This window comes from Pseudonaja textilis, chromosome 13, assembly GCF_049901715.1.
Source record: "Pseudonaja textilis isolate UNSWEBS1 chromosome 13, rPseTex1.2, whole genome shotgun sequence".
Taxonomy (NCBI): Eukaryota; Metazoa; Chordata; class Lepidosauria; order Squamata; family Elapidae; genus Pseudonaja; species Pseudonaja textilis.
The window spans coordinates 21,440,643-21,465,096 of NC_142002.1; the positions used below are offsets into that span (position 1 = coordinate 21,440,643).

Genomic DNA, 24,454 nt, shown 5'->3' on the forward strand with positions numbered 1-24,454 from the left:
CGGCAGCCATGCGCGGGAGGGAGCGGCTGGTGCGCCTGGTGACTGTGATAGTGCTGGGCGTGGGCGGCGGCATCTACGGCGCCGAGCCGCTCCGGAAGGAGGCTGCCCGCCTGCGCGCCCTCTCCGACTGCGAGCCGCCGCCGCCGCCGCCGCCGCCCGGGAAGGCGTCGCCGCCGCCTGCCTAGGGGTGCCCCGCCGAAGCTGTGCGAACAGGCCGCTCCTGGAGGAGAAGCGAGGCCCCCTGGGACTTGTAGTCCGGCGCTGCTTGCTCCTGGTCAGGGGGCCTTTCGGGGGATGCCGTGATGTCAGCCGGTGAGCCGAACCGGAGCGCCCATCGTTCCCAAGTGCCGGGATGCTCCTGAAACCGAGACGCCTTTTCTCCTGGTGGACGCGGAGTAAATGGCTGGGAAATTGACGTGTTAGGCTCGGGGCCTTCCTTCCCTTCCCTTGGCTCTGCCACGCTCCCTTTTCCTTCTCCTTGCTTATTATGCGGGACTCGTGACGGGAGCAGAATTCGTAGGATTTCCTGCTCGGGCAGCCGGGTGCCGTTTATTTGTTATCCCGCATGCATTACCTTATAAATAAATTGTCCCTTGAAATTGCATGAAACCGCTCCTGGGTATCCAATCCTGTTCCCTGTCAGTAGCCCTAAAGATGCTACCCACAAGGAAGGTGTAGGTAACACCTGCCCAGCCACATCTAGAGGCAACCGGAGTGGAGATGCTCTTGTGCAAACTGCGTTTTGCACAGGGGTCCAAACTGGTCCTGAAGAAGCTGGTATCTCTGGCCTTGGAGGGGGGAAGCAGGGTCCAGGGCTGGTGGCTCTCTTCTTTTTCTCTCTTCTCTTTGGAGTTCTGGATCTGGAATGGGCTGAGGAACAATCATCTGGGGCAAAGCACACAAAAGGGCCCAGGTTTGGCTGCCAGCCAGCCCTCTAAAAGTCTCCTACTGAACCCCTGGTCAGCAGCTGCAGGCCCCTGCAAAATATTCCCCTCTGAATGGAGCAAAAGGGGCTTCTGCTTCTGGAGAGACAATTGTTCCAGCTGTGATGGGATTCAGGGATATCGCTGGTTCCTGCCCTCTTCCAGGCTGGAATCACTGCTGGCTAGCAAGGCCAACTTCTCCAGCCTGGTTGGGGCAAAAGTTAGCCTTTTCTTAGACCATACTTAATACTTCCACTAGTATAAAGAAGAGCTAGGCATGGCAAGGAAGACTCCCACCCTTTGCTAGAGAGCCCAACAGATGTTGCTTCAAGGGGCTCCAAGCAGGGGCTGCGCCTTGCCCCAGATTTGTCCTGAGTGTCATCACTCAATCTGCCAGCCATATGACTGTCAGTTGAGGATCACCGAAGGACAAGAGCCAGCCCAGCTGACTGGTTGGGCTTGGAGCCGCTCTCCTGGCTGGCCTATTGCCTGACCCCTTGAGCATCCAGTTTTTGTTTCTAGAGCCTCTGGCCATTTCAACTCCCATCCCCAGACTGCCAGGACCTCTTTCCAAGCAGGTATGTGCCACTGAGGTTCTCTGATACTGTGGCAGCTCTTTAGCTCAGGATGGACTTCCTGGAAAATCTCTTGGTTTCCTGCTGCTCCAAAATAAATGCAATGGTTATAGGTCAGCAGCCCCCAACCTTCTGGGCACCAGGGACTGGTTCACGAAGATTTTTTTTCCACGGACCGGAGGGGGCATGGTTTCATATGCTGCCTGTATCCCGCAGATAAGGCTTCACTTCTTTGTGCAGCCTGTTATAGGTTGACAAGCTGCAGGAAATATTCCCTTCCAGAGGTTAACTTTCAGCCAATCTCCAATTCTGTACCCATCTGAGAAGGGATGCAGACAGCAGGAGTCCCCTTGAAGCAAACCTGGTAAGACTGGCACAGCAGAGAGAGGCACTGGTGGCTTGAATAGCAGAAGGGGGCAGAGTCTTCCACGCTTTGATGGTTTTTAAAGCACCTTCGCTTTATAAAGTGGTTTGGCTCCAGTTGCCTTGACTCAGAAATACACGCCTCTTTAAGAGAAAATGGTTTATGTGTCCAGAGTGGAGAGGCTTGGCTGCCCTGAGCCCACTGGTGAACCTCTAATATCCATCTATGCCAATTCATAACAGGGAGTCTGTTTCCATAATGTCTGTCAATTGCCCAAGAAAGCCCATTATTCTCCCACCAGATGCCCCACAGAAGCAGCCTTACTAAGAGCTATCGGTCCCCCAGGCTTCCTCAAATTGGTCCCACTAATTTTTGACACCAACGCCGGATCTTGTAGCAGATTCCAAATTTCATTCTGCAGACAGTACGCAAACAGGATGGCAAAGGAGTTGACCTCCACTGAAATAACCCATCTGGGCAGACTGCAGGTCCCCCATCCACAAAGATTTCCTTCAAATACTAGCCCTGCCCATGTGAATGCAGTCATATTTTAAAGCACTTTCTGCTGAATTAGGCCCCGGGACCGATCTTTCCCATTGTTTCTCCTTGTTTCTGTCCTCAATCTAAGGGAGTAGATCCTCTCCTTGCATTGCAAACGAAGTTGGGGGAGGGGGGGTGTCTCACTGCAAGGCAGAAATTGCAGGCGAGATTCTTCCTTCTAGTGCTCTGTTTGGGTCCAGACATGAGTCTTTGAGTCTTGGGATTCTTCTGAAAAAGATGTGAACTCTTTGCATTTTGAGGGGCTTCGCATATGTTCTGCTCTAATGAGGTATGAAAGATAACACCTCAGATACGCAATCAAGCCGATTTAGCAAGAGAAATGGCCTTTTCAGCAACAGACTGATAAGCCCTTGACCACACTATTTCATACAGAGCCAGCCAGCCACGCTACAATGCTTTTGCTTTCATTTTTGGAGGCTCCAGGTCCCTCCTGCGCTATAGGGTGATGGCGTGAGAGCCTCTGGGATCAGCGCATTTTACCTCTGTAGCTGTCAGACTATGGAAGCCCTTCAGCTGAAGACGAGAGCTTGCCAGGTCTGCCAATGTTCCCCCTCCCCTTTTGATCTTCAGCCAGACTCTCCTGTCCGGTTCCCCTCCTCCTGCTCCACAGAGGAAATCCTGCAGGGCTGGCGGCTTCTTGCTCTGGGGAAGTGGGAGAGGCATCCTGGGAGGGCTTTGTAGCCTGCAGGAAGGCGGCTGCGGAGAGTCTGACTGAGGGAGGGCCACCATTGTATGGAGGCTGTGCGTGGCAAAAGATGAGAGACAGAACCGATCTAGCGCTTTCATAGTCTGTCTTGATGAAATTTGAGCTGCTGAAGCCTTTAGAGTAAATGCCCACATTTGCACATGCGCGCACACGCCTCTCTAGCATATGGGAGAGGTCTTGCTAAAAGGTAAGTGGGGAGCACCCTGCTAAACTGTGAAGCCGCCTCCTCCCACAAGCAGCAGGGCTGTCTGATCACATTCCTCAGGACACCCCTCCTTGGCCCCTCTGAACTTACCTAGCAGAAGATGCCATTCTCTTGCATTTGCCCCCTTTCCATGCCACTCCCAGGTCTGAATCCTTCAGTCACAATCCCTTCCTAGAGTAGCTTTTCTGTTTGCTCAGCTTTGGTGGCGGCAGCTCCCTCTGCAGGGACTGGGAAGCCTGGGCACAAGGCTGCCCTGTGAATTGTCCAGCCAAATCCGCTTGCTTGGCAAAAGGAAGCCCACGAGGCAGAGAAGGCAGCCTCAGCTCCTGCAAATGAGGAGGGGTGATGGCACAGCCCCTTCCCATCCCTGGTGCCCTTGGCTGGCCTCAGCAAGCACACCTTCCACCCATCCCAGTCTCCAGGTGACACGTAAGCTGCTTCAGCTGCCATTCCTGGCTCTCTGAGAAGCAGGTGGGGCTCGGGAGGCCAGCCCAAGGCACCTCTAGCAGCAGCAGCAGCAGGGTGAGTGGTCAGCCTCTTTTGGGTGCTTTGTTGCAGGGTGGGATGGGGGGGGGCACATAGGGAGAAGACTTCCCTCCACCAGGAGAGTTTCAGCCTGACTGCTTGTTGCAAAGCAGCAGCTCAGGAGCAGGGGTATGTGTGTGGCAAAAGCAGCGTCCTGGGCCTGGGGTCTCTCCAGGGTGGTGGAATAACCTGGGAAGACTGAGGCAGGTGCCAAGCAGCGGAAGCAGGCATTGCCCTATGGCTTCCATACAGCCCCTTTTCCTCTTTTAACCCTCTTCCAGCATTCTCATTCGGCATGGAGGCGCCTTCTGTGGGTGATGCAGCCAAAACCAACCAGGGAATGCAGGAGGCTAATGCAAAAAGGAGGTGGGGAGGCAGAGATCAGCCCAGGCCAATGGGGCTTACAGAACAGCACAGCAGCTGTGCCCAGATGCCCTGGACAGAGAAGAAACCCCACATCTGTCTACTCACAGAGATCTGGGGGAGATTGTTTGCAATAGATCCTGGGGCAGCCTTGCAGGGTGCCAATTCCAAGATTAGCCCCTGGCACTGCCCTCCATTTGGTATAGTAGAAGACTCATCCCTGCCTCCCACAAGTCAAACTGGGGGTCTGGTGCTGCATGGCAGGGTAGCTGAGGTTGTCTAGGGATCCCCTGCAAGGTTAATTTGGCCGGGGGGGGGGGGATTTCCTGCAGTCTGGACTCCTGAAGAGGAAGGCTCCCTTTCCATCATGAGCACTGCACTACTGACCTTCCTGCCCCATCTGTTTGTCTGCCAGGCGTTCTGGGAAGGAGCCCCATGGCATTAGCCAAAAAGCTCCCAGGCTTCCTCCAGGCAACACAGTGGAAGGCGGCTGCTGATTCAGTATTTGCGGAGGGAGGAGGCACCTCACCTCTTGGCCAATTTCATGATAAGAAGCCAGCTGTCTTCCTTGGGAGCACCCGTCTTCCTCTGCTCACGTCCCAACTGTCAAACGCCCAAGACTGATCAGAAACCAAGCTTGCACTCTATTAGGGGACCCGTGTGGAAGGAATAAAATGGCTTTTTTCCAGTAATGAAAACATGCAACCAGATTGGTAGGCAAAATCTAACTGCAGGCAGCCATGGGCTTCCAGGAGGCAGCAGGCCAAGGGAAAACATGCCTTGGGTCTGTTGGCCAAATCCCAATGATTTGTCTGTCCTTGTCATGGAGGAGGAAGAAAGAGATGGCTAGGCCGTGTTTGTGCTGGGCTTAGGGACAAATGAGGAAGCATTTATAGACTCTTGGAGACAGCCTGAAGGCAACCGGTGGGAATCTGGGGCTAACCCAGGAGGCAGTGGGAGTCTGCTGAAAGTACATGGCTCCCCTTTTCCACTGAGAGGAACGCCAAAGGCGAGCATCTCCCTAGTATTATCTGTGTGGGAAGTAGAACTTTTAAAAGACTACCAGGAAGGGCAGGAGATCCCCACCTGCAGCAGAATCTCCTCGAATGAGTGCTGGGCCCCAGAGAAATCTTGACCCATTTAGGTTTCACAGTCCTATCTGTTGCCCTCACCTCCATGCAGTTCTATACCACAATATCCAGTCCAAATGGCAGAGGTCCAAAGAGCCTTTTGATGCCCATAGTGCATCAAAGCCACCTGCCAACACAGTTGTGCTACCTGTGGACAAGATGTGCCCACAGTGTCTTTTTGAGCCTCTTACTTGATAGGCTCCTCTTGAGACCCTGGACTCAAAAAACTTTTTTTTTTCTTCCTACCCTCCCCTTCAGGCTGAAGATCACTCACTATGTCTGACGGGGACTATGATTACCTTATCAAGTTCCTAGCCCTTGGTGATTCTGGGGTTGGAAAGACCAGTTTCCTTTACCAGTACACAGATGGAAAGTTCAATTCCAAATTCATCACAACCGTAGGCATTGATTTTCGGGAAAAGAGGCTGGTAAGTCCCGGCACAGTCTGCTTTCCCCCTTCCTACTCCATTCCTCCTTTTTGGGAGAAATCACACTTGAAGTTGGGCCAGGTGAAGGAAGGAGGGGAGAGGCAGAGAGGCTTTTCCTTTGAGATTCCCCCCCCCCCATCCCCATACCCTGCACCTCTGTCCCCTGGGTCCATTTTCAGCAACGCCTTTGGCCTGAACTCCTGCTACATTCCCATCCACCAGCTTGACTTTCACAGCCACCGACCATTACAGCTTAGGACTATGCAGATACTGCATGGGCACCAGTGACAAAAGCCACCAGGCCCAGCTGCAAGGGAGGGAGGCAGAGAAAGTGCTGATTGGTTACCTTGTTCTCACATACTGGCAGTCATTACACAAGGACTAGCACCCACCCTTTCTCAACTGCCTTCCAGCCAGCCATCCTTCCAAGAGTGGAAACCGTGGGGCACGATGCCCTCCAATCTTGTAGTATCTAGCAGAAGGCAGCCGGCAGCCTTTCTGCTTGTCCAAGCAGGGGTCATCTGCAAAATCCCTGCACCTGGGTCTTTACTTTCCTGTGCAAAGTTGTGGGTTGCCCTTTTGAACTGCTCTAAGTGACGATGCCTTTCTAGTGACAACTTTGCCTAGTGACAATATGCTCCTGATTGTCCACCTCTCGCCTTCCTCAGGCTGATGAACTTGAGACTTTTGTCAGTGGCTGAAACTTTCTTTCCTCCCGTAAATAAGATTTCTATAAAGCAGTCTCACTTTCAAATCAGTCCAAGGGGAGCAAAACTTTCCAGAGAGCAGGTTCAATCCACCCCTTTCTACAGTGTAGAAGACAATCCTCCTCCTAATGCAACGAACCCTGGGCCCTTCCCTGGCATTTTCCCAAACAAAGAAACATCTGTCTTCCATTCCAAGCTCTCTGGCGTACTCTGGGGGGAATTAAATTTTTCCTGTGTGGGGCTGACCTTGTCCATCCAGTGTTTTTGTGCACAACAAAAGACACAATGCTGCCAAGTTTGCAGCTCTTCAATATGGTTTATGCAGGCAAGTTTGAAATTTGCTGCTTCCTCCCTGCGGATATGAGGCTGCTGGGTCCAGGGACATTCCTGCACATTAAAAACAAATAAATATATTTAATCATGGTTCAGCCTGAAGGGTATTTTGCAGATTCACAGTTGCCCAAGTTCAGACCTATCAGAGTGCATGGGTGCAAGGAACATGGGTGCTACTGCTGGGAGGAGGGCAAATGGCAAACACCAGCTTGAAGCTCTGTGCAAATTGTAGATGCATTATATAGTAATGTACTACAAACACCAATAATAGGAAAAGGGGAAACCAACCTGAAAGCATCCACACTTTTTTTTTTACAGGAGCAGCATAATGGGTTGGAAGGCAGAAACACTGAGATTCTGGAAAACTATGAGATGGGAGGGCATAGGTAGCAAACATGGACTGCAGGAAAATATTGCAACAGGCTTGCATGGGAAAGAGCCCACCTATACAAACATTAGTCAAACACGAATTTGCTTACTTTTCTAGAAGCTCCACAAATGAAGAAAGCAAAGGATCTATTGCCTTTCTCAAAGTATTGGGGGAGCGGGGTTGGAAGAGAGAAAGATCCCTGTTTTGTCAGCTGATGGCTGGAGACATTCACAAATCCTTTTGGAATCAGGTGTACCGACCCAACAGACCAGATGGGGTCAGCTGCCGAGGACAGAGGATACATCTTCAGTTGTGGGACACAGCAGGGCAGGAAAGGTGAGCATGTTTGAAAAATGGACTGAACCACCCACCTCCACTACCCAGCCAATTTGGCTCCTGACTGAACCAGCAGCCTTGATGCCTGAGTGCAACCAGAGGTTGGAAATCCCCCGGTATCACTTGACCTATGGCATCAAGTGTTTTCTATGGCTGAAGAATGTAAGGAGTCCCTGTGGTTCTTTAGAAATGGCCCTTGGTAATGAAGAACTTTATTCTTTCACTTTTAAAACTTCAGAGCAATATAAGGAGGGCTCTGGGCTCAGGGGACATACGTGGATATGCCGCCTTGGACTAAGACACTGTTAGCCTGAGAGGAGAGAGCAGAAGGGTAACATTTGGCCCTTCCTCCTGACAGGTTCCGTAGCCTGACCACAGCCTTCTTCAGAGATGCCATGGGCTTTCTCCTGCTCTTTGATCTAACCAGCGAGCAAAGTTTCCTCAACGTCCGCAACTGGATGAGTAAGTCTCACCCCACTTCCAGCCACGGGGAAAGCAGGCAGCAGGAGCCAGCCGAGCTTCCAGGGAGCCCGACGGGAACCCTGTTACTCGCTGCCGGAATGCCGGCGGAAGCCCAGAGGGCTATGGAAAGCACCGTGGCCTCCGCCCCAGGGAGCTTAAAGTCAGCCGGCTGGGCCTTTCCAAAGGGGCCGGTTGGCGCAGCCACGTCAGGGGCTCCAGCTCCCTTCCCGTCCCCGGCAGGCCAGCTGCAGACCCACGCCTACTGCGAGAGCCCCGACGTCGTGCTGTGCGGAAACAAGAGCGACCTGGAGGGGCAGCGCGTGGTCCAGGAAGACGATGCCAAGCAGCTGGCAGGCAAATACGGGCAAGTGGCTTCCTCCCCGGGCGGCCGCGGGGCTCCGGGCGGCGGCGGGGGGGCGGCGGCAGAGGCGCCCCGTTCCTCTGCGGGGCCCGCGGGCGGAGGGCGCGGCCTGACGCTGCCGCTGTGCTTGCAGGGCGCCCTACTTCGAGACCAGCGCCGTCAACGGCGCCAACGTCGGCCCGGCCGTGGAGTCGCTGCTGGGGCTGCTCATGAAGCGCATGGAGCGATGCGTGGACGGGCCCCACGCCTGCACCCCCGACGGCCCCGTCGAGACGCCCCCGCAGCCCGCTGGCCGCTGCGGCTGCTGAAGGCCCACCCGCGCCCGGCAGACGTGCAATAAACCGGTTCGTGGCCAAATTCCGCGTCTTCTTGGGCCGCCGTTTCGCCGCCGCCTGACGGGGGCGGGGGACGACTTCTCCTGGATGACTAGCGCTCCGAGATCACGGCACGAGGAGGGCGGGGCAACAGCTCTCCCGTCGTGGCTCCTCCCACCTAGGGGCTTCTCTCGGATGATGGAACGGAAGCCGAGAGGGCCGCCTGACGCAGCGGGCGAGTCTGGCGCATGCGCAGTGGGGCTGCCGCGGCCTCCGGCCGGCAAGGGACGCAGTGAGACGCGCCGCTCTAGCCAGGCCACCGAGGCGCTCTTCTTCCTTCGCCGCCGCCGCCATGCGCGTGGAGAAGTGCTACTTCTGCTCCGGGCCGGTGTACCCGGGCCACGGGATGCTCTTCGTCCGCAACGACTGCAAGGTGAGCCGCGGCCCCGTTCCCTCCCCTCCTCCCCCCCGTCCGTCCCCCCGCTGAGCTCGGCTGTTTCCCGCAGGCGTTCCGGTTCTGCCGCTCCAAGTGCCACCGGGGCTTCCAGAAGAAGCGCAACCCGCGGAAGGTGCGCTGGACCAAGGCCTTCCGCCGGGCGGCGGGCAAGGAGCTGGCGGTGGTGAGTGGGCGGCGGCGGCGGGAGGGAGCGGCTGGGACCGAGCGGAGAGAACCGCCCCTCACCCCGCCCGGCCCCTCTTCTCTCGTGTCCCCACGCAGGACCGGTCCTTCGAGTTCGAGAAGCGGCGCCACGAGCCCGTGAAGTACCGGCGGGAGCTGTGGAGCCAGAGCGGTAGGGCCCGGAGGAGGGCGGGGGTGGGGGGCCGCGGCCGCCGGGCGCCTTTCTTCCATTGACGCGCGGCTGTTTTTCCCTTGCAGTGGAAGCCATGAAGCGAGTGGAAGGGATCAAGCGGAGGCGCCAGGCCAAGTTCATCTGGAACAGGTACGCGCTTTCCCTCCCCGCCGGGTGAGCTCGGCTGCCTGAGGGGATAAGAAGGCCGGCGGTTCAGATGTTTCCTGCGCTAAAATCTCATTTCTGGGGATCGGCTGCAGTTGGCCTTTGCTGGCATGCAGGAGCGCAATGGAAAAGAATGCAGGAACGTTCATGTCATGGACTTTGAAAAGATTTTTAGATCGCTTGAAATGCCAAATATTGGAAGGAGCTTTCCTGGGTTTGATTGAAATGGCCCATCGGCATAGCTGTGGGTTCTTAAAGTAAAGTGTTTCTGCTATGCTTGTTAGCTTTTCCTTTTCTCTCTCCAAGATTGAAGAAGGGGAAAGAGTTGCAGAAAGCACAGGACATCAAAGAAGTCAAACAAAGCATCCACCTCATCCAGACCCCTCATGCAGGTGAGCAATGGAAACCAGGATGGCTGGAAAGTGGAGATTCCTAGAGGCTAATCCCCCAAAGCTGTTTTGGCCTAATGGCTTGATGTTTTCTCCTCACTGACTGGTTCAGAAGGTGCACCTGAACTCTGCATTCTGCTAGGAATCCACTGTAATGTTTTCTGAGACGCCTGAACCATTTGCTTACCTGTGATTGGTTTTTTTCAGGCAAAGCCAAATTGATGGAAGAGAAGATGGTCCAGGTGCTACAGGATACAGTGCCCATGGAAGACTCTTGAAGAGTTATACTCTTTGGGTATTTAATTTGGGGAGGGGACAGGGACTAAAGTTTATATTTTGTGAGCTGCAGCTTCAAGGGGAATATCTGTAAACCAAGTATAAAAATTAGAAATAAAATAGTGGCCAAAAATGATGATTCATTCAAAGATTTTTCAACTATTTAAGGCCAATTAGAGCTGCTGTCCGCATAGGAATTAGCCTAGTGGATAGTTACTACTTCAAGAAGCAGGAAATGAAGTACTGAGGCGTGGCTGGACCATCTCAGGTATCTGGACTTTTACTTGGCTTTTAAGAAAGCAGATGGATTTCCATTGAAGCTGCACAAGGGAGTGCAAAGCCATGGGCTCCTTTATGCTCCAAGCTGCACTCTTGATGGGGTGCTGTGATTTCTGACGTGTGGCAAAAACCGCCAAACAGCTCCTGGAATTCAAAACAAGCCCATCTGGAAGGGCAGATCTTGGTCAGAACTCCATGTCGGCTGCCTGCCAACTGAGTCACCCAGCAGCCCTGGCAATCCCCAGCTGTAGTGGGACTTCACTGTAGGAAGCACATATGGTGATAGCCAGGGAATAGGCACACACTTAGGTAAGTGGGAACCTTCTGTCCAGTTTAGAAACTTTAGAAACTTCACTCTTAAAAACAATTCTCAACCTGGACAACTTTATTATTTCAACTTTATTATTTTGGGTTATTTTGAGAGACTATGGGTCATCACAGTTCCTGCTTTGGGCTGGTCTTTGTTCTTGGTGGTGAGAGCAGTAGACAATCAGCATGAAGCAAAGCAAACTGTTCTGCTTTAGCTCTCGGTTATTCTCAAAACCCAAACCCAAAACGAGAAAAAGGGATCAGGAGGCATCTGTTAAGGATCCACTTTTGTACCGGTAATCCTCAACAGTTCACTTGGTGACGATGAAGTTACAATAGCACTGAAAAAAGTGACATATCTGTTTTTTACATGAGCACTGCAGCATCCTCATGGTCATCTGATCAAAATTCAGACGCTTGGCAACTGGTTCATATTTATGATCGTTTCAGTGTCTTGGGGTCACATGATCACCTTTTGTAACTTTCTGACAAGCAAAGTCAATGGGGCATCCAGATTTACTTAACAACCATGTTAGTAACAAATGCAACGATTCACTTAACTGGGGTAAGAAAAGTTGTAAAATGGAGCCAAACTCACTTCACAAATGCTTCACGTAGCAACACAAACGTTTGATTCAATTGTGGTTGTAATTTGAGGACTAACTTTATAGGTAGGAACAAATACCCAAAGCAGTGACAAAATATAGCCCGCTTCTCCAAATTAGGATTTAATGTCCAAGTTGCTCAAAACTCAGGACAACAGTGCTCATGTCATGGCAAATCCTAATTAATTATTTTTATTCATTCATGCATTTATATCTGTCCATCTATTATATCTCTCACATCAAATTTATATTTAAAATATTCTTATTTGAAAACATCAGAAATTGCTTTGCAGAAAAACGTGCTGTGAATCATGGTGTAATCCTTTCTTCTCCCTGGGAAGGCCTGTTTTTTCAACCTGGCCTTTCTGTTCTGTCTTGTCTTTCTTCTTGATAGACCTGCTTGTTTCATAAAGGTAATGAATACTGAGATATGAGACCTTTAGGAGAATCTTAAAGCCGTCATGCTCAAGATGCATTGCAGATGTCCACGCAGTATCTGCACAAATGTTAGTGCACTTTGGTTGGGATACCATCTGGATGGCACCCTCAGGGCTGGAGGCTTCCTAGCAACCGCCCGCAGAAGAGACATTATTTGCAGCAGTATTAGATCTCCTGAGAGTTGAAGAGATCAGCTGTGCCTCCACTTCAGCTCCTTTTAGTCATGAGGGTCTGAGGGTTTCCCCCAGCAATTATGCTGATCAGAAACTTTTGGAGCCAGCTAGAGAGCATCCCTCCGAGCTGTATCCACTACAATCAGCTGGCTAACCAGGATGACACAGAGTGCTTTCTCAAAGGCTTCGCAGGTATCTACTAAGAAAGCTACTTGACCAAATGAGGTAAAGTTACTTGGGCAACACTTGCTTGATTCCTGATTATTTCTACTTCAGAATCTTCCCAGGTATAAATTACTGAGTTCCCAGGTTCTGCTTGTCCCATTTTTAAAAATAGGAGCCATTTCCTTGAACCATCAGTGTCTTCAGGTTCTCCAGAAATTCTCCAAAATGATATATAAAATATGGCCAGTTCATGAGCAAAGGAGTGGATGAAATTTGCGGCATCCTGGAGAGATAAACTCCAGGCTCCCAAACTGTAAGTCTAGTCTCAGCCTGCGATACTTTGGTGCTGCTGGGTGTAGTGCAATGGTGTAGATCTGCTTCTTCTGTTTGCTTGTTTCTTGTGGTTCTTTCCTTTTTAGTCAGCTGCAGGACTGCATTGTTCCCCACCAGGATTCTGGGTGGTTGAATCATCCTTTTGGACCTTTTATTCTGGCACATAAGCCCCCTTCCATTACTTTTGCACACTTTGAAAAATAGTCTCCCAACTTACATCTGGTTGATGTAACCAGAACAGATGAATAGCTAGTGATTTAACCATCTTTTCTCACTGTCCTTAAGAGATTATATGGTTGGTGGGGATGGTGCAATTTTCCTTTCCATTTTTCCTTTCATTTATCAAGTGAGAAGAAACTTCATAATTAAAGAATTCCTGTAAGCAATAAATCTGAAAGAATAATACACTATTATCAATCACTGCAAATTGCTATGGGGCTGCTGCTGACTATTTCTTTTTGTTCGGTGTGGCCTGAACAGCCAGAGAGACACTGAATGACAGGTCTGGTTTAAAATTCAGCCGAGCCCATTTACCTTGGGGTGGGGTGGGGTGGAAGGTCGAAACAAAAGGTTAGACAACTCAGACAGCCCTATGGTACACCCTGTGCAAGAGCCCCTCCCTTGGCTGATGTCCACGTCTCTCTCCCTGTCCATCACATGTCTATAATCAGCCTCCCACCCCCACCAGGAACATTCTCCGGAATACAAAAAGTTTGCCAAATCCTTCTCTCTTCTTTCCTCCTCCTCCCCGAAGCAACTGTGTGTAAGGAAAGGCTGGTCTCTCCACCAAGACTTGGTACAATTTTCCCCGCACCCAAAAGGCTTGAGAGCCCTTTCTGCATGGAGCCTGTTGTGGCTAGCCCCTGGTTGTGACTCCAAGGCTCTTCTGGTCTTGGGGAAGGGAAGAAGACCTAAAGCAGCTTCATTAGGTCACTCCAGGACCTTTAGGGAGAAGTTGATGGGCCAATAAGGAACAAGGAGGAGCAGTTTCTTCTGCCTTTATTTTACAATTTCTCATGAAATATATTTACATCACATGGATGTTTGCCTCCATGCAGGATATAGGCATGTTGCATAAGTAGAAACTTTTATGAAAATAAAAACAAGAAAGCACTTAACTGAGATTTCAGCTAAGAATCGAAAACAAAATCTCTAATAGCCAGAGTGAGAAATGTTAACAGCAAAACTGCTTCTTGATGGAAACCATTCACCAGCAGGCTCCACCTAATTAACCCTGTATAGTCCAACACCATTTCACACAACACAACCCTGGGAAACTATACACCCTATTGAAGTTCATTCACTGGGAATCTTCTGGTACTACAGGGTACCGGCATCCTTTTGAGGCACATCCTCATTCTTCTCTGCCCTAGCCAGAGAATGATGATGTCACTTGGGACCCATCCAGACCCAAAAAGCACTAAACCCAGAGACAGAATTATTCCTTAATAAAAGTATGGAATTACTTTGATAGCTTTGGAGAACAAACGTACCTCAAGATATTAAAGAATTGGTAACAGACGTGACTAGACATCTTGAGAACTTGCTCTGCCAGCTCTTCCTCACAGTGATAAGTATGAAAGACTGGGAAAGAAAGGTCAGCATAAAACATTTCCACTTTTTAAAAGTTTGTATGCAAAAATCATTTCTTTAAATCAGCAACTATAAAATTACAAACACTTTCTTGAAGTAACTGCACCTGTAGATGGTAGAAAAAGGATTTCAAAAGCAAGACTTTGCATAAAATGGGAGGGAAATAAGGCCAAGTGTCCAAAATGATGCAGGAGAAATGGGTCTGCAGTAACATGAGGTTGCATGGGCTGTAGAACAGTTAAACAGGAAGTCACCATGAGGAAATGGCTGTCATGAGACAAAATCAGTTCATAATTTTGCTCTTTGCTGCAGTTTTGGCACTTCATTGGAACAGTTCCATTTTTTCCCTCAAGAATCTGAACATACAGAAAAGATTAACAGCTCTTGGACGTACCTTGCAAATACAGGAATTTATGTTCTGGCAAACACAGAAACAGAGTCAAACATTCCCACAGACTTGCACACACATGCATGAGTCAGACATCGAAAAGACAGATCAAGGTTCTTGAGACTGGAAGTTTGCATTTCCCTGCTGGAATTTCAGGCTGTTTCTTCCGTGGACCGTGTTTCTAACTTGAGACGGACAAACTCCTTGGCAACTTCGTCGCTGGTCCTCTGAGAAAGGATCTGCAGGATTGTCAGCCCAGCCTCATCCACAGAGATGCTTCTTAGCAGGGGGTGCCAGGCAGGGCTGCAGCCGCCGCCCACCAGGAGGGTCCGCAGCTGGACCACGGCCACCCCGATGAGCCGGTCTTCCCTCGCAAAGCAGTAATCCTTCACGGAGAGGTGCAGCTCATAAGCACTGGGCCGCTCTTCACTGCTAAGGAGACTAGGAAAAGGAGAGAGAGGGGGATTCAGAAAGAGGACCCCCCCCCAGCCCCTCCGCCACACAGGCAGCAAAAGCCACTTACAACTGGAATGTCTCGTTATACTTCGGGGACCAGGTGTTGCTCTTGCTTTTGGTGCCGTGCTTCCTCCGCTTGTTGCTCAGGCTGGGCCCCAGAATGCAGACCTCCACAAAGGGGCGGAAGGTGGCGCTGGTTTGCCAGACGAGGTCCTCGATGGCTACAACTGCACACAGCAATGGAGATCACAGGCAGACACGGCTCACCTTGTGGCAGCCTTATGGACCCACCTGCTCAACCTCTCCGCCTCATCTGACTCCATGTACTGGTCCAGAAAGGAGGGGCAGAGAGGACGAGCTGCCAGTGGTTCAAAATGACGCCGGCCCTAAACTAATTGCTTCATTCAAACAATATGACTGACCAAGCAGCTTGTCTTGAGACATGGACCCTTCTGTGCTGGCAGCAAATGACCAGCAGCCATTTTTAAAGGCCTTCCCAGCCACCAGGTCCTGGCTTTGAACAATCAGAAAACAAAAACTGAGTTCCAGTAAAGGAACAGGGAAGTCCCACCTTCCTTCCCCATCCCTCTTGAGCCCTTTTCAACTGCCTAACGGAGCCTGCTTCTCCACAGAGGTGGGCTGGATTTGGGACAAGGAGGCATTGCCAACCATACCTTTGACAGTGACTTTATGCTCGCCAGTTGCAGGGTGCGTCGCCAGATCCACCTGGAGATTAATCTTCCCCACTGTGTTATCTGTTGTTTGACCTGCATCAGAAAGAAGATGGTGACCTGCAGACAGTGCCAGAAGTGTGGCTTAGGTTACAACCAAAGTTGGCATTGTGTGAAGTAAGTTCCACAGAGGCTCCTGAAAAAGTAAGAGCTTGGAGCCGAGAACAAATGAACTGAGATGGAAAAGACTGAGGAAGACACAAGTAATATGGAAAATGTCAAGGGGGAAGCCAGAGCAACTTAACAATTGCCTGAGTCATGTAACAACTGCAGTGATTTGCTTAACAACTGTGGCAAAGAGGTCATAAAATGGGGCACAACTCAGTTAGCAACTGGCTTGCTTAGCAATGGAAATTTGGGGCACCATTGTGTTTGTAAGTGAAAGACTACCTCTATTCTCCCACATCTCCCAACTTAATGCAAGTGGAAAACAGGGACTTTGTTTCTTGGCAGTAACCTAAGTGGATGAATGTGTCCTTAGAGGGGGCAGATGGGTCCTGGGGAAAAGGCATTCACAGATGAAACCACATCCCACAACAGCGGGAGCTTTGCATCTAACCTGCTAACATTGCAGCCATCCGTTTAACCAACGGAGGGGAAGCATAAGCAATTTGGCCCTGGAGCAACCGAAAACTTTACCACAGCATCCCCGATCCTTCTTGTTGGACTGGACAGGACAGATCAGACGAAGCCAAACTCTCCAGGCTGAGTCTGCACCCAACGGTGAGCAGGAAGAACCCAGGCACTCCATAGCACTCTCATGCCCCCCCCACCCCCTCACCTCCCAAGCTCAAAGCCTTGGGCTGCCGGCCACGAAACTCGAAGGAGGGGCTTGTGCAGCCACCAACACACTTACTTTGAGAAGCCTGGCTGTTGATGAATTTCTTGACCAGAACATCTGTCGGTTGTGTGTACAAATTCAGGGCATACTTGAGAGACTGCAAGTTTGGACTTTTCTCCAGGAAGCTCTTTTTCAGCCCGTTTCCTCCAGCATGAAAATATTGCTAAACAAAGGCAAAGAGATAAGAATTCATCCACTTGCTTTTGGGCCCTCCCAAGATGATTTGAGTGGCTCAAGGGTCAGAGGAATAAGCACTAGGCATACGAAGCTAGTTTTCCTCAGTTATCACCTTAACCTGAGGTAAGCCAAAAGGTTACTTCGGAAGACGATAGACCCCTGCAGCCAGAAGCACCTGGCTGACATGCCATGCCTGACTCAGCCAGGTGTTGTCTGGTCAAACTGAAAGATGTGAAAAAGATGGAAAAGCCCATTTTTGCAGGACTCTATCTGAGGGAGTTTCACTGAAGCAGTCAGCGTGATCTTAAATGGACTCCAGAGGATGGTAGAGGACAGGAAGGCCTGGAGGAATGTTGTCCATGGGGTAGCAATGTGTTGGACATAACTTCGCAACTAACAACAACAATCTGAGGGAGGCTCATCTCTCCATTAAAGCTTTTGTCCCTGTTTGTATGAAACAGCTGACCAAGGAATGATGGTTCAGCCATAAGCAATCCCCGGATGTTTTGTATTAAGCACAACTTCCTACAACTAGGACTGGCTGGATTCAGCCTTTTGCTCCACACATTAGCCCAACTGCCCCTCCCCCCCTCCCCCAGGCCACATGGCCTGTGGACCGGGTCCCTTTGTGCTTGACTGAGCCGTGTCAAACATGGACCCATCAAAGCCACAAAGGGCACACAATGAAAAGCATAAATGCAGAAGGCCATGACAAGGAGAAGCTGTTATGCAAGCTGCCTTGTAACCCTCTGAAATTGCTGTCAATTTGTCGTATTTCTCTGCTAAAGAAAAGAACCGGCACTGAATTTTCCCTACCCTTCTCACTGCTATTCCTGCTCCATCTTCAAACTCCTGTGGCAATTCTATGTTCTCCCACTTAATGGATTACATAATGCAAAATGAAGGGTTAGAACAGCTTTTAAAATCTTGAGGAAAACTGGGTAACCTAAAAGAGATTCTCCTTCACTGAAGACTTCGTCTCTTTCCCTTTTAACCACAGGAGGAGGGGGGGCTCTTTTTATTCTGCCAGGCTTCTCAATTGTCCTGACCTTCTCACCTCCAGCTGGGGCTGGAGTATACTTAAACTGACCAAGTTAGTTTAGTCTCCACTTGCTACTAAAGGAGAAGTCTAACTAATTCATGGCATTTTTAAATGGTTAACTATTTTCTAAGCCTTTCCAAATCCCTGTCAACCCATGTTCCAGGTCCAAGGGATGGTAGCCTGCTGGGCTGGGCTTGAAAGGGCCGGGCTCAGGAGGTTCAAGGAGGCTGGAGAGATGGAGGGACAGACTCCCTTCTCCCCCCCGCCCACTGCTGCTCTGCCCCGAACCCCAACCCACTGGGCACACCCTCCTGCCACTCTACCTTGATGGTGGCCAGAACCACTTCCATTACTGCACACTGCCTCGGGGTCAGGCTTTTGGCTTCTTCTCGGATGACGTGGTCCTGCAAAAAAAAATAGCAACTGAGGAACTGGAGGTGAGACGTCTTCCTGCAACGACCATACCCTCCGCCTCATGCCTGCAACAAGCCCTCTTGCCACTGGAATATTCCAAGGGGATGGTCACTTCCCTCTTTCGCCAAAGGCTTCTCCAGAGAGATCACCATTCCCTCTCTGAGTCTCTGAGGAAAAGCTCCCCAGGCTAAGATGGGGGAGGGGAAGCTGTGCCAGGGCCATCAGCCCCCCGAGATCAGGTGCAAGCTATCTCTGAACTACAGTTATTGGGGAACAGGGTCAAAGGAGGCCATTGTCTCCTGTTGCGTTTTGGGGTTCCCCAGGGCATCTGGCCAGACTGGCTCTTGCCCCTCTCTTCCATCCAGCCCAGCTTACCTTCAGCTTCGACAGCTGGCTGAAATCTTTGGCTGCACTGAGAATCATTGGAGGGCCCTGAGGAGAAGCCAAAGGGGGGAAGGTGAGGCACAATTCCCAAGCCATCCTCACCTCCAGGCATAGGGCAGGGGAGGCCTCTGGACCCTCAGGCTCTGTGTTCAAGGAAAGGATGCCGTGTGCAAATACAAAGACCACCAGCTGAGCACTCCAGGAGGGAACTGCCAGCCCATTAAGACAGGCCAAACAAGGAATCTTTTTCTTTTCTTGAGCCATGTTCAAGTCCCTCAAATCCGACTGTTTCCTCAGTAGCGGTTCCCCCTCCACATCAAATGGCCAAAAGAAGGGAGTAGCCCCACAGGAGCCAGCTCTGCACCCCCACCCCCACTACCAACCCTGGTCTTTAAATGCCAAAGAGAGAACAAGAAGGGTACCCTCCGCTTCTCCTTGCCAAAGGAGCTTCACCTTTGGAACATCTGCCCTCCAAATGAGTGAAGGGCTGAACACCTGAGCACCTCCCTTGTATGTAAGGCCAGTTTTTTACAGCTGGATTTAGGAGGAGCTGCCCATGGGTTGGGTTGGAGACTCACCGTTTGGTCTGCCAGAGGTGGGAGCACAATCTGCCTTTCTATTCTGCTCAAAACCAACTTCCAGAGCTCTTTCAAAAGCCGCTTCAGAACAGTCTTCTCACAGATTTTTGCTGAGGTACTTAAGCTGCAAAGAAACAAATGGTTCCTGGGCTTGTGTCCTAATGCCTATTTTGCCCATGTCAGCCGGGGGGATCTGCCGGCCCGTGAGCCCCAGATGCAGCACACTAGATGAGGCCTTCTCAGGGAAAGCACAGATGTGTTCTGACCCAGGCTTCATCAAACATAATTAAACACTTATTTTAAAAGCAAAACCTATTTTAATGCAATGCTGGGAATTATTTCCATTCACAGCCAAAACGAAACTTAAACAGTTCCCCAAGATAAGCACACGCATGTCAGTGCTATGGAATGCTGCCAAAAACAGGAATATCCAAATTAATTATAACAGTACCAGAAAAAACCAACCAGAATATGCAGAGCTTCAAGGACTCAGAATCTATTGAACTGCTTTGCTTCCTGCAAAGCTTTCGTCGTCTTAGCCTGACTTTTATCCCTTATGGGAGGGGCAGTCACTTCCTAGCCTTACTCCTGAGTCGCCCCTTCTGCTTCAGCTGCTCTTGCCTTCTAGCAGCTCTGCACACACGCGCACTAGGAACAGGCTCCCCTGGGTCCTCTGCCTCGCTGCTGCCAAACTCCAGAGGCTCCAGAGTCAGCACCCCACTCCCAGATGGTCCTGACCCCATCTCTGCATCAGACGCAGGATCCTCGTCCGAGTCCACTCCAGACTCCCTGACTGGTCCCCCTTTCTTCCTCACTGTCTGCACCGGCTGCCGGCAAACCACAACAAGATGGCTCCCCAGCCCCCTCCCCAAGAACTGTGAAGGACAGAGACTTGGGGTCCAATCCTCTGCCCCAGAGAGAGGGAGGGAGGGCCATTTTTCCCAGCAGGAGAGCCTGGGTCTCCCTCTACCCCGAGGACCCTTCTCTTCGTAGGAAGGCTAAGGGAGCAGGGACAGCCAGGAGGAGCTCCCACCCAAACTGAGCCAGAGGGAGTTGGGGAGAGGGAGCGATGAAGGGCGGGTTGGAAGAGCAGGAAGGTCTCGTCCAGAAGGCTTCAGCATTAGAAGGCTGCTGGGCAGAGGCTTATTGCTCAGCGTTGGTGCCCCCCCTCTCCCCCCCCCCCATTCTCCCCAGCTGTGACACCATCTGTCAAATGTGCCCGTTCCCTGGCACCGGCCTCCTGTGCTTACGTTTTGTCAAGGAAATCCATCAAGGGGCGCAGCACAATCTCAGCCTGCACGGCGCTGTTGCTGCCTGCTGTTCCTCCGTCTCCTCTCATCCGATTTAACTCCAGGCTCATTTGGGTCACACATTCCTCAATGAGAAGCTGGAAACTAGGAGAGGAGAGGAGAGGAGAGGAGAGGAGAGGAGAGGAGAGGGGAGGGGAGGGGATCCAGATGCCCCCTGCTGCCGCCCACCACCCTCCCTGTCGTGCTGGGGTCCCTGCTGCTGCTTCCCTCCCCCTCCCCCCCTCTGGCTGCACCAAGTAAGCCAGGTGATCTCATCAGGGTCACCCTGGGACAGAGGTGGGGGGCGGGGGTGCAGAGGGAGCGAGGAAGCTGCCTCGGTCCTGGTCTCCTAGGGCCACTTGGACTGAAAGCCCTTTGACAAACAGACACACCTTTTCCTCCCATTACTACTACTACTATTAATACTGCTGCTACTGCTATTACTATAACCAGCGCCACCTATTTCATTCCCCCCTTCCCTTCCCATGGATGCCAAAGAAACGGTTGTGTATCTGGAAATCTATTATTGTCCATGGAATATATTAGTAATCTGACTTTTAAGAAAATCCCTTACCAATCAAGTTACTAAAACTGGAAACAGGGCCACATAAACACATAACAACTGATTTTGTTGTTATGTATTCTGCAAACCACAGAATGCGAAAAGCTGCTTATAAATCATCTAAAATTTATCCAGACTGAAGCTCATCGTACAGCCAGCACCAAATAGAAGCTGTTTTCAACTCCAAGCTCCACCTGCCTTAGAGAAGCCCTCGGCCCCTTAGGGGCACACAAACCCAGCCATGGTTCCCCAATGGAGCCCCTCTGCCGCCCTTTCCTGGGCTCAAGGAACAGGCGTGGTGGCTGGGGATCAGGAGGAGGAGGAGGAGGGCCCCGTGGACAGGAACCTGTCCTTACCTGGTGCTGTAAGCCAGGCCGAGCTCATCCAGGACAATGCTGAGCTTGGTCTGCAGCTCTTTCAAGGTCTCACTGGCCTCGGGGTCCAGCTGAAAAGAAGGCAGGGGTGAGATTAGCCGCTCCTCCTCCCCTCTTGGCTCCACGCTCTGACATAACAGGCAGGGGGGAAAGAGGTAAAATCTCCATCCATTGGGTGGCATTAATGGAAAACGAGTGTGGAACCCAGCACTTTATGGGCTAGAAGGGGACTATCCCAAGGCCTCTCCCCTTCTGTGGGGCCACCTGGGAGCTGAAGCAGAGCCGTTGGGGTCACCCCTCGGCTGAGTCAGGGCTCCCTCACCCAAGGGCTCCACAGAGCAGCCCACATCTCCCCATCCCACCCTTTGGAGCTGGTTGGATTACAAGAGGGAGTTTCCACGCTGTTTTGCATTAATGGTGGACAGAAGCCAAGCACCCAGCAATGAAACATGTGCAAGAACCCTTGGAGGCCATGCCAGTTCTTGAGGAAGGACTGCAGAGAGGAAGCTATGGGTGACAGTCCAGAAAGGCTGTGGCTGTGCCGGTTTTGTCCCCAACAGAGCTTGACAGCACCTGGAGTGCCTCAGGCACACCAGGTGCCACCCTCCTCCTCCTCCCCATCTCTTGGGCACAAGGCACGCCACAGAGGCAGCACCTCTCGGCAAGCGTAGAGAGCCCTCGGGAAGGGGAGGGGACACCATGCAAGCCCCCTGGAGCCGTCACAGAGATTGGGGGGTGGGGGTGTCGAGAGAGTGGCTCAGGGACCTCACCCTCTGCCTCACCAAATTCACTGATACACAGCAGTTGGGGGTGGGGGTGCCAACAACTTCCTGGAGAGCCCCCCGTTTTGTCCCGGATGCTGGTGTTCCCCTTCAGGTGCGCCCCCTTTGTGTGCCATGGGACACCGGAGGACACTGCCTAGAGCTACATGGGGTGGGGTAGGCGGAGCACAAGGAACTGGATTCACCATACTGAAATGGTGGAGGCCCTTTAGTCCCTTGTTTCAGCCCAGACGGGCAAACAGGCTCCTCACAGCCCCACTAAACCCCGAAACGGACGTGGCCCAGCCAGCTATCAGGCAGCTCCACCCCCCACCCCCCCACCCCCCCAGCACCCGTGGCTGCAGGAGAACGGCTTCTTGCCCCAGGCTCTCCCAGGAAGCTCCTGCTGCTTGGGCTGAGGGCCCCTCCTCCGTCTCCTAAGCCTGAGTGGAGGGAGAAGGGGTGCTGTGTTCGGCAGTCCTTTAGTGAGGCTGGGGGAGACTGGGGAGCTGATCCTCTCTCGCCTGGACACAGTAGAGGGGAGAAGGTCAAATGTAGCCCCCCGGAAACGTTGCAAACCACGCTGGAGGCCACTCCGTGTGTGTTTGTGTGGAAGGGAATGGAGGGGAGCCTGTGCACGTGTACGTCTGCTGCTGTTCCCCATGCCCTCGTTGTGGGCCTTAGTCTGCACCGTCTGAAGCCGCTCTTTCCTCCTTGCCTGTCAGTTCCAGAAGGAGTCAGTCCATTGAAGTCCAAGAGCTTCCAATTAACCGGCAGCTTCTAATTCCACCAGATCGTTTTGAAAGCCAACTGCCTCACCCTCTGCACCCAGACCCCCTTTTTCTGCCCACGGGAAAATAAGCACACAGACTGGGCAGCCAGGAGTGTCTTTCTGATGACTGCACATCTCTGCAGGCACCCCTTCCACACAGAGACCCACAGACCGCCCCGCGCAACTCTTCTGCACCCCAAACCAGTGGCTGGAAACAGGACACATGACAACATCACAAACCTCATAGGAAAAGTGTTTGCCTTCTTGCTTCTTCTCAAGGATGGCAAATTAAAGGCAGTAAGTAGACAAAGACAGGATGACACATTACAGACAAACATGGGCACGCCCGCTCCCCTGCCCCGAGCTATGACTGGCAAGACTGGGAACAAATCAATTCCATGCAAGGTGCCCAGAGAAGGCTAACCTAGACAGGTGGGTGAACTTGCTTACTGGTTGGATCTCCCTCGTTTGCCCCACGGTGAGGTGTGGCGGAAGAAGGATCAGGGAATGGGGCGCAGGTCTGGGCTGGCATCGTATCTTTCTGTCAGCTTTTGCCCAGGAAAGAGGACCCTGGGGGGGCAGGGAGCGCTTGTGGCATCGTTGCAGTACTCTACACCTGTCCTTCTCTGCATTTGGGGGACTTGAAAAGGCAAAATGGCGCCACTTTGCTCCTCATTCCTCAAAATAGAAACACTAACAATGAGGGCGCCCTCAAACTGCCTAGCCCGCATGACAAAGAAGCCTGACATCTTTCCAGAAGAAACCAATGGGGAGAAGCTGCCTGTGGCCTCCTACGGCTGCTGAGCCAAAATTAAATAAGGTGACAGGCTCCCCTCCTGTTGGAGGAAGAGAAAAAGACCCTGGCCTCAGCCCAGCCAAGGCGGGTGCTCTCCCCAGGCCTACAGATCCACAGGTGTGGAACCCAAAAAGACTTAGGGCCACCGTCACTGGCCAGTCCCAAGGCCCTTTCTATGGCCGAGCTGCCCCCCTTTCTCTTCTAAGCCATCCAAGGCTTAGAAGGTTGAAGGTGGCAGACGACACTCACCTCTTTCCCACCCATGGCTTCAAACATCTTCTCAAGTTGCACTCTCAGCTGCTGAATGTTGTTCATCAAGATGCAGGGCTGGAGACCACAAGGACGAAAGTTGTCTTAGCTGCTGGGAGAGAACTGACTGGGCAAGAGATCACAAAAGGTGGTGAAAGGGGTAAAACATCTGGTTGATAGTGTTAGTCCTCAAAGACAACCTGGACGTTTGTAAGCCACCCGGCTGAATGAGCCGCTGGAAAGAAGAGGTGTGTGGTGGCAAGGAGCTCACCTGTTCTTCGCACCTTATTCGGCCAAGCCATTCCCAGCAGCAAAGCCTCCCCCCCGTTTCCCCTCCCAAGTGATCAGCTCGGCTTCAGTGCCATCTTTCTCTCACTAGCGATTTCCACCACCAGACACATAATGCTGGTCCCATGCCGCTGAGCTTGCCTCTTTGACTGTGAGCTAAGAAGTATCATTAT

The 24,454-nt window shown here is 51.8% G+C and overlaps 3 protein-coding genes across 12 annotated transcripts in view; 2 read left to right on the forward strand and 1 right to left on the reverse strand.

Moving 5' to 3' along the window:
- Positions 1-3,062: 3,062 nt before the first annotated feature.
- RAB27A (RAB27A, member RAS oncogene family) lies at positions 3,063-8,969 on the forward strand. 9 transcript variants are annotated; one of them, XM_087941750.1, is made up of 7 exons: positions 3,280-3,316; positions 3,750-3,856; positions 5,611-5,780; positions 7,441-7,526; positions 7,885-7,988; positions 8,174-8,352; positions 8,483-8,706. In XM_087941750.1, exons 3-7 carry the CDS (start codon positions 5,628-5,630, stop codon positions 8,687-8,689), a joined length of 729 nt encoding a protein of 242 aa, XP_087797876.1. In that variant the 5' UTR covers positions 3,280-3,316; positions 3,750-3,856; positions 5,611-5,627; the 3' UTR covers positions 8,690-8,706. The 9 variants fall into 9 exon arrangements, with proteins under 9 accessions (XP_026565270.1, XP_087797878.1, XP_087797876.1 ...); XM_087941751.1 differs by lacking the exon at positions 3,280-3,316 and adding an exon at positions 8,846-8,969 and having other exon boundaries at positions 3,323-3,856; positions 8,483-8,693; XM_087941753.1 differs by lacking the exon at positions 3,280-3,316 and adding an exon at positions 4,638-4,935 and having other exon boundaries at positions 3,345-3,856.
- Positions 8,897-10,420, forward strand: RSL24D1 (ribosomal L24 domain containing 1). Its single transcript, XM_026709488.2, has 6 exons — positions 8,897-9,096; positions 9,170-9,283; positions 9,382-9,454; positions 9,541-9,604; positions 9,926-10,011; positions 10,216-10,420. Exons 1-6 carry the CDS (start codon positions 9,016-9,018, stop codon positions 10,284-10,286), a joined length of 489 nt encoding a protein of 162 aa, XP_026565273.1. The 5' UTR covers positions 8,897-9,015; the 3' UTR covers positions 10,287-10,420.
- Positions 10,421-14,214: 3,794 nt separating this feature from the next.
- Positions 14,215-24,454, reverse strand: part of UNC13C (unc-13 homolog C) — a 51,116-nt gene continuing 40,876 nt past the window's right edge. Inside the window, exons 22-32 of one of the 2 annotated variants that reach the window (XM_087941757.1) lie at positions 23,994-24,071; positions 23,189-23,218; positions 21,398-21,486; positions 20,441-20,584; positions 19,191-19,314; positions 18,604-18,660; positions 18,138-18,218; positions 16,611-16,758; positions 15,698-15,790; positions 15,091-15,250; positions 14,215-15,008 (exon numbers count right to left, since the gene is read on the reverse strand). In XM_087941757.1, the coding sequence (XP_087797883.1) occupies positions 14,720-15,008; positions 15,091-15,250; positions 15,698-15,790; positions 16,611-16,758; positions 18,138-18,218; positions 18,604-18,660; positions 19,191-19,314; positions 20,441-20,584; positions 21,398-21,486; positions 23,189-23,218; positions 23,994-24,071 (1,293 nt within the window). In that variant the 3' untranslated portion in view covers positions 14,215-14,719. The remainder of the gene's footprint in view (positions 15,009-15,090; positions 15,251-15,697; positions 15,791-16,610; positions 16,759-18,137; positions 18,219-18,603; positions 18,661-19,190; positions 19,315-20,440; positions 20,585-21,397; positions 21,487-23,188; positions 23,219-23,993; positions 24,072-24,454) is intronic. The other variant, XM_026709484.2, reaches the window with a different exon arrangement.